This window comes from Anopheles funestus, chromosome 3RL (assembly GCF_943734845.2).
Source record: "Anopheles funestus chromosome 3RL, idAnoFuneDA-416_04, whole genome shotgun sequence".
NCBI classification, from domain to species: domain Eukaryota; kingdom Metazoa; phylum Arthropoda; class Insecta; order Diptera; family Culicidae; genus Anopheles; species Anopheles funestus.
Genome location: NC_064599.1, coordinates 66,952,156 through 66,960,598, shown reverse-complemented (window position 1 = coordinate 66,960,598; position 8,443 = coordinate 66,952,156). Strand labels below are relative to the sequence as shown.

Genomic DNA, 8,443 nt, shown 5'->3' with positions numbered 1-8,443 from the left:
TAAGGAGGGTGAGAACGATTAGTGATTTAGGAAAATTAGAAGGATTATGTATTTATCTCTTCTCTCCGATCCTCAGCGCGGAAGACATCCATAAATGGTAATGGAGTAGTGTAGACTTTCTGATAAGGATCTTTCTCCTTCTGGTGCGTTCATCTCAACCACGTAAGGACACCAAGGAGGTCTTTGAGGCATGGAGAAAGAGAGAGAGAATCAGTAGGAATTGTTTGGAGAAGCGAGATGACAAGCGAAAGAGATAATGTATCGCGCACGCGAAGAGGAAGCGCCGTTTGGTGACGTCAATGCCATGCGCAATTGTTAATTGGCAACGGCAATACAAGAGTAACATGCGACAGCAGTAGATGATAGAAGATAGTATGAGAGATGGAATGAAATGGACGAGATCACATTTATCGGAAAAGCGATTGGCCAAATGCCAAGGAAAACAACACTCTAATCTCTGATTTTCCGATCTTCCTTCCAGGAGGTCTCAGGGACTCAGAGGAACAAGACAGGCGGAGAGGAATGTTCGTACTCACGTAGATAACGTATCTAAGCTTATCAGGGTGGGAATATCGGAAGACTGAGATTTTCCCTTGCAGAAGGTAGTTTATGTGTTTGGCAAAACCTTATTAACCGATTAGTGAGATACCGACGGCAAAGGTGTTTCAAGTCGCTGGAACTGATTTAATATGAAGTGATCGATGATTTTTCTGGGTAAAATATGTCCAAGAGTTGTGATAGTACGTATCGATTGCAGAATAGCAAATAAATTAGAGTTGCTCGGGGTTTTTGAGGAGTTTTACCAGCGTCCATTCGAACTTTTCAGCTACATCCAATCAACGCTAATTGAAAACACAATCCATCCAGTAAATCCCACATGGTACCGTGAAAAATTAAGACAAACATCGACAAGAGCTGAGTGGCGTGTTCCTGTTGCAGGATGTGGCGTATCGTCTGGTTGCAATTTGGCCGCAAGCCACTTCCAGTTGTAACGTATGACGGTGATCCTTTGGCCAATATGGATGTGAACTCTGGCTGTACAAGGATGAAGAAAAACAACAATTTATAATTAAATTTAAACTGCCTCGCAGTTGTTTTTCTTCCGTCAATCGGCTCCGAGGACGGCGATAGAACAAAACCTCCCAGAAAAAAGCCGAAATAGACACAACATGGCGTTGGTAACGTAGCTTGGAATTGTTTTATTGGTATGAAACAACAGGGAGGTTCGTGTTAGGCCTTTCGTTCTTGTTGAACCATCAATCAATTGCCAGCAAAAAAGAGCGATAGAAAAAGCCTCGCCATCAACAGCTTGTTTACAATTAATTTGGAAAGTTGGTTCAACTTCATGAGTAATGGATGTGTTTCGGGAAATTTGGTTTAGATTTTTATCGTATCGTATAAATTGAACAAATTTTCCTTAAGTTAAGCATAAATGTGGTTAGTAATACGAATACTGAAATGGATCAAAGTCATACATTAACTTCGTGTATGGATTCAATTATCCTAATGAGTCATGAAAATAATCAATAACCATTCAACTGCATCACCGAATGCCCTCCGGTTAAAGCAATGATTGTTCCATGGTTCCGTTCCGTTGGTCGGCTAAAGGTATTATCGAATATTCTGTTAATTTATTTATGTATGTTACCATTTTGTACCTCCTGTATGCCGAATTGTTGTTCTCGATGTTCTTGGAAAAGAGAGGAATTTTTCCATTCAAAGCTATGGTGTGGATTAACGAAATTTATACGTGAAGAGAACAATAGATGTTTCCGTGGTGTAGTGGTTATCACATCCGCCTAACACGCGGAAGGCCCCCGGTTCGATCCCGGGCGGAAACAAACTGGCATCAATCATTTCGATCGTGATGCTTTGAATCTTTTACTACTCACAACGATATCGTGTGATTGTTTTTTAACTTCAAGATACTGAAGCTGACTCCAAGTCTCGTTTGCAATCTCTTTCGTTGACGGTTCCGAAGTGATCTCGTTTTTCGGAATTGTATCAAGCATTGATCTCACCCCACCCTGAATTGGATATTGTTTCATGTTTCGCCATTCAATTGGTTACGGGGGCTTGAGCGTACTTTCTCTTGCGTTGGCCAGATGAAAGTCTCGCTCACTTTATGCCCCAGTTGTGGGGAATTGCTTGGAAGTTGATCGTGTTTTTCTGTAACTCGTGCAAGTCACCGTCTGTAGCCGTGATCGTCTAGTGGTTAGGACCCTACGTTGTGGCCGTAGTAACCCAGGTTCGAATCCTGGTCACGGCAGTGCGAAAGAAGAGGATAGAACATTCAGTTCTCATGCTCTCTCAAACACTGTCACGGAAGACGGGAAAGACGAAAAATGTTTTTTAAATATCTGAAGATCATATTATTTCCGGAAAATCCCAATAATAGCCATAACAATTGCAAATAATAGATAAGTGTTCCTATAAGCCTGGCCTAGGTTTAGTAACACTCTTATGCGTTTATTGTCGTGTGTTATGAGCGTATAATACATCCATAGACCAAGATTTTCGATGGTTTGTTTACCTGTTTTGGGTGGTTGTGGAAAAGAGCTTGAAAAACCAGCTCAACTACACGGTAGGTGCTCTTGCGTTAGCGCTGGCGGGCGTTACGGATGACTTGTTCTGAGCTGGCACAGAAAATAAAGCAGGACAAATCCATATCCCCTGTTGGCGGTAAGTTACATTAGATGTCTCATTTGCCTAATGCATTGCCCTTGGCTAGTGGAAGGATTATTGTAGGAGCGGAATATCCTTCCTTTGATAAACATGAAGTAAACAGAGTGATGGTAGAAATCATCTTTCGGAAGTGTTATTTACTATTAGTAAGTTCTGCTATTCATAAGAAACTGACATGAAACTTTAAATTTCGGAACTATATAAGTAAATGTTGGATTGAATAGCTGATCTTTGAACCTATTGGACCTAATTAGGTAATCTTCATTCCATTGATTCCAGTTCTGTAACCACGAATGAATGCACCAATAAGATCGATATGTGTAATGGATCTCTCCAGCAATTTCTTCATTTCATTTCTTAAACCATTTTATTTGCAAAAGGTGTTCCTCGAAGATCTTTTCTTTTGAAGAGAAATACCTTCATGGGAAGCAATCTGTGGTAACCACTTCAGGCAAGAGTTGATTCAGCTGTTGTTCATTTCGAAGGCGCACTCTCAATGCACCTTCGTAGAGTGGCAGAAAGGATCAACATAGGGACAGGATCGTCCAAGGTTTGTTCCTTTTCCTGGCAAACCTATTTCGTCGAATGGTTTGGATGCAGAGTGAGCAATCGGAAGAAGTCATTATACGAATTAATTGATGTGTAAATAGTGGAAACATAATCCGGGGTACGAGTGTGTTTGAGTAGGTTGTGTGCCTGAGGTTCCAATTCAGCATCAGTTTTCGGTGGTCAGAGTGTTAGCTGTTTGTGACTACGACAGAAAAAGCTTTATTGAGTAGAGTGAGATAGAGGTATTTGTGAAAAATTGTTCAAAAGCAGAGATGTATTCAAGATGATCCAATTTATTCCTTTGATATTCTTTCCAAAAGGTTGTTACACTGTAGTTTATAAACGTATAGAATTTATGTAACGAAATGTGACTACAATTGTGATTTTTAACCTAAATTAAATGCACACAAACTGAGAGATATTTTTGGCGTATTTGTTGCTTGAGCTGCATGTGGTGCAAGTTTAATTTTAGTCACTTCATAAAGATATCAATTAGGAAATGATTTCACACGCCCTATTTGTCACCCTTGTGCATTTTCTTAATTCCCCATAAACCACCAGTGGCAATGTGCAATGTGTCACAAAATGAGAAACATACCCCGAAGGCTTTACAACTTCTAGTCGGAGCCGGAATCAGTAAGCTCTTTACGCGAGATGAAAGTGACAAAAACAATCCCACACCCTAGTACACGTGTCCTGGTCCTTAGCGTTGTGGCCGACACCTTGGTTAGACGTTGATCTGTATTACTTTTCTCAATCCCTTCGTCATCAACTTACCACAAACAACCGCTTATTAATCACGACAATGTGTTGGAAAAGTCGAGTGGATGCGATTGCAATGGAGATCTGATTCTGTTCATTGATAAGCCCTGTTTTTGGGAACAATTTTGAGTGACTTTTCAATTGTAGTTGATTCTTGGAGGACTATTCTACTTATTTTCATCATTTGCATTTAAATTTCACTACTGCCAGAAATATAAAATCTATGAATTTGGAGTTCTTACCGATGAAATCCTCAAGGATAATAAAATAGTTTTAAACGTTATCGAATAAATTACAGTCTAAGTTCATAAATTGAAGTTTTATTATTTTTCTTAAAGCAGATTTTCTGGTATAATATTTTTGGAGAGAAAATCTTAAAGTTTCTAGAAATGGAAGGGGCTCGAAAATATGTTCAAACAATTTTTTTCAAGCATGCATACAACATAGCTAATAGAATTAAGTCACATTTGAGAATGCAAAATATGTTACGCAGTATTGTTGCACAAAACAAGGATTGATGGATTGATGGCAAAGGGATAATATTCCACGCCTGACTGGATGCAAACTATGTTTCACAAGGTCTTGCGTCTCAATTTCAACGGCTGCACTGCAATCCTTTTGACTAGGGTTCGGGAACTCGACTGTTGAACCACATCTAAATTGGTCGCAGATTTTCCTATAATATAAAATCTTCATGCTCCTTTCAAACATGTTTGCAATTGGCGCAGCAATTGTTAATAAAAATGGGATGATATTAACACCAATAAGGAATAGACTAGACTGGTAATGATTTTTTGACAATTTAAAGTGTACCCTATTGAAGCAAAAATATTGAACTTAATTCATCATGTAACTTTTATGATTCTTTAAATATGCTTTTAAAAATTTACTTGTGCGCGCTCTTGGGCCTCACTGTTAGTACCTTATTATAATTGTCCCTCAGTACTTCAAAATGCACATGTTTGTATAAAATGATAGAGAAGATGTGAGATACAAACTATATAATAAACACGTTTACAAACACTTTCTAGCCAGTATCAATTTCATTACTAAAAATACGTTTCTAAAAATACAATTGCGTCGTAATTGTAAAAAAGGATATTAAATTGATCAACTATAGGACTAAACTGGTTTTTCTTAAATAATAACAAAATGTTTTATTAAACAGTCCCATAACGCAGAATAGAAACATTCTATAATTTAAACAAGACCTGATTTTAAACCTAAGTTTATACCAAAAAAACCATAATAAGTAACTTGCTAAAAATCCATTTTTTTATAGAGAAGTTCAACGTCTCACAATAGTGTCCTGGGTATTGGAACGATATTTTAAGCTCTCTTACCCGGTGAAAATACATCACCAATTCGTTTTATTTTCTCTTCGTACCCGACAAGGGATGCGTTTGGAATAATAATTTGTTTACCATAAAATGTTCGCTATAAAAAATAAATACAGATAACAGGTAGTAGACACACGAGATACACTATCATAGTCTATCGAATCTCGGCGCAATTTTGTTTTAGATTTTCAAATTTAAGAATCGGTTTTCTTCTTTGTATCTGGTGAATTTCGCACACTACCTACATTCATAATTCTTTCAATTTTTTGGAAGAAAACATTGAAGAAAAGGTAACAAAATAATTTTAATTAAATAATTGGCATTGTCCCACAAGTTTGTACTTACATATTTGCGCTTAAATGTTGTGCTATAAAATCGTTTAACTGTCCAATTTCAAAATGTTAATGATTCTTATCTGCAATATCGCGTATTTTAACTATCACCTGTACATGCATTTCCATTCGTTCTTTATCCAACCGCTTGTTTGAAAAAATTGAATCAGCCCACTGACAGACGCTGTCAACTCTTGGCTGTCAAAAGTGCCATTGCCTTTTTCTGTAAATATTTTGATCATTATTGCATCTGCTTATAGAAACTAGATTTTATAAATGAAAAATCAGTCGCACGGCATATGATATAAATAGTTAATAGGTTCATTCCAAATTATCGGGCAACTACAGTAAAATAAGGTTGCGTCAGTTTTGTATCAGAGTATTGTGCGGAACTAATGCTGATGAAATTTCTACCGTGAAAACCGTGGTTTGCCGTGAAAACATCTGGTTTGGTCACATGAGGTTGTTCTTGTATAAAAATCAGTGAGTTTTACAGTGTACAGTGTTTAATACTCACGGCACGACAATACTTTTATCGAACAATTAAGAAATCATGAGTGATATGATGAATAAATTACCGATTACGGATCCAACGATTCGGATCGTGCCGTCTAAAGAGTTGCGCAAGTTTATCGGCAGTAATCTATCGGTATCACCATCATCCCCGGCTGCGGTGCGAGAAATTTACAGCACTATCAATGCTGGAAAAAGAGGCAAAACAACCATTAACAAGATGAGCTCTACAGACGATGGAAAACAGAAGCATGGATCGATTGATTTTACCACGGATGAGCGGAACCTACTTAGTCAGATGGTGGCCGACATTAAGGATCAACAATGTGAATTGAACTCCATTGATTTGATTGACCAGAAGCAAGACAATTCACAAAATACGAGCACTGATGTAACACTGTTGAATCTCAGTGATATAATGTGGCTATACAGAACGCTCAAGGAAATGCGTCAAACTGACCCAACTGTACCGTACTTGCATACGCTGTTAAACGGCTGCCAACTGAAACTGCCAGTTAACCCAATACAGGAGAGAAACCCGGAACTGGAAGCACGATGCCAGCGGCTGCGAAAGGAACAGGAGGATCGGGAGTATCATCGAATGACGAAAAATGTCGACAGTATTCGCAAGCACATGCCCGAGGAGACGATTAGCTATCAGAGTAATTAACACTACTAAAGTAAGGTTGATGTAATGATTTATTTACGTTTACTGCTTCTTTGTCTTTTAGTGAAACAAATCAATCGACATTTGATTGCGGTGGCTCAGTTTCTGTTTTCTGTTGCCGCTGGTTTTGCATTCGGATTCATCGGCATCGAGTTGCTGATAGGGCAGTTAGACTTTGGGTTCCGTTTGTTGCTCGGTATTATCATCGCACTTATAATCGCACTGGCGGAAATCTACTTCCTGGCGAAGAAGTTGAATGAAGAGTACGATCTACCGCCACCACCGGCATTCATCGCAAAGGAAACTCCATCATCTGCCGTACAGAAAGCTGTCCCAGTGACCAAGTTCAAATCAACCCACAAGAACATCAGCACAAAGGAGCACGATGAATGAAATGTAACGCCCCGTTAATGTAATGCTTGTCGGTTAGACGAAGTTTATTGAGAAAAATGCATCTTGTTAGCAAAGCGTAACCTGTTGCCGTATTTTTATTTTGCTCCGACCTTGCGAATCGGATGGATCGGGTGAACCATTCCGGATAGATCGGGTGGGTTCTTCTCGAATTCGGCTATCTCTTCCATTCCCTTCGCAGCGATGGCCCACAGGTTAGCGTGAGCTTGCTTGAAACCCGTATACCACTGCTGAACAGTGGGGTAATTTTCGCCCAAATTGAACGCGATCGCTTCCAAACACATGACGGACGTTACGAGCGGGAAATCGGCAATGGTAAGCCCGTTGCCGGCGACGTACTTCGTACCGGTACGCTTCAGATACGTCTCAAACGCAGCCAATGCCATGTTCAACTTCTTTAAGCCCATATCCGTGCGCTCGTAGTCGAAAAAGATCGGTGCCATAACGTAGGCCGAAATTTGCGGATAGAGAAAGGCCAAATTAAAGCAAAGCCGATGGTTAACCAAGGCACGTTCCTTCGGATCCTTCGGGTACAGCTCGCTCGTTGGGGCATACTTTTCGCAGAGATACTGCAGGATCGCATTACTCTCGCTTAAAAAGAATCCATCATCATCCAGCACTGGAATCTCCTTTTGCGGATTCATCTATGTTCATTCAGAAATGTGTAATGGAAGTAAAAAAAAGAGTTGTGTAAGGGCTTAACAAACAAATTACCTTTTCGTAATCCTCCGTAAGATGTTCCGCTTTGCCGTAATCCACGCTTATGTGGTCGTAAGGAATATTGAGCGCTTCGAGTGCCATCCGAACAGCCAGCGATGGTGGACCATCAGATACCGCGTACAGCTTCATTGCACAGTATTGTATTGGAGCAAATCTGAATGAATGCAAAGCGATCGAGCTCCGTTGCACAAATGATGTATGCGGCTAGTTAATCGCAATTATTAATACGTTAGAGATACGTGTAGGATGCAGTTAGCACAGGAAGCCAGCAAAAGGTAAAAACCGGTTAGGAGTATCTCCAGGTTGTGGGCAGTGAAAGTAGATTGGAAGGAATTTATTTATAACGCTCATTTTAGTTAGTTGTGTGAGTATGCGCATGTACCCGATCATTAGTGTATGCGTAAGTTGTTACGATACATTAAATGCAGTTATGCGCAAATGCAGAACATGTAAAGATTCTTGAA

General features: G+C 39.5%; 2 protein-coding genes and 2 non-coding genes across 4 annotated transcripts; 3 read left to right on the top strand and 1 right to left on the bottom strand.

The window, feature by feature from the left end:
* The first annotated feature begins 1,768 nt into the window (after window positions 1-1,768).
* Window positions 1,769-1,841, top strand: Trnav-aac (transfer RNA valine (anticodon AAC)). Its single transcript has one exon. It is a non-coding gene; the product is annotated as a tRNA-Val (tRNA).
* A 356-nt stretch (window positions 1,842-2,197) lies between these two features.
* Window positions 2,198-2,269, top strand: Trnah-gug (transfer RNA histidin (anticodon GUG)). Its single transcript has one exon. It is a non-coding gene; the product is annotated as a tRNA-His (tRNA).
* A 3,588-nt stretch (window positions 2,270-5,857) lies between these two features.
* Window positions 5,858-7,321, top strand: LOC125772400 (transmembrane protein 199). The gene is made up of 2 exons (XM_049444104.1): window positions 5,858-6,843; window positions 6,913-7,321. Exons 1-2 carry the CDS (start codon window positions 6,222-6,224, stop codon window positions 7,239-7,241), a joined length of 951 nt encoding a protein of 316 aa, XP_049300061.1. The 5' UTR covers window positions 5,858-6,221; the 3' UTR covers window positions 7,242-7,321.
* On the bottom strand, window positions 7,256-8,295 carry LOC125772407 (glutathione S-transferase 1-1). The gene is made up of 2 exons (XM_049444110.1): window positions 7,974-8,295; window positions 7,256-7,903 (listed from the first exon to the last, which is right to left on the bottom strand). The coding sequence occupies exons 1-2, from the start codon at window positions 8,106-8,108 to the stop codon at window positions 7,337-7,339; spliced, it is 702 nt and encodes a 233-aa protein (XP_049300067.1). The 5' UTR covers window positions 8,109-8,295; the 3' UTR covers window positions 7,256-7,336.
* Window positions 8,296-8,443: the final 148 nt, after the last annotated feature.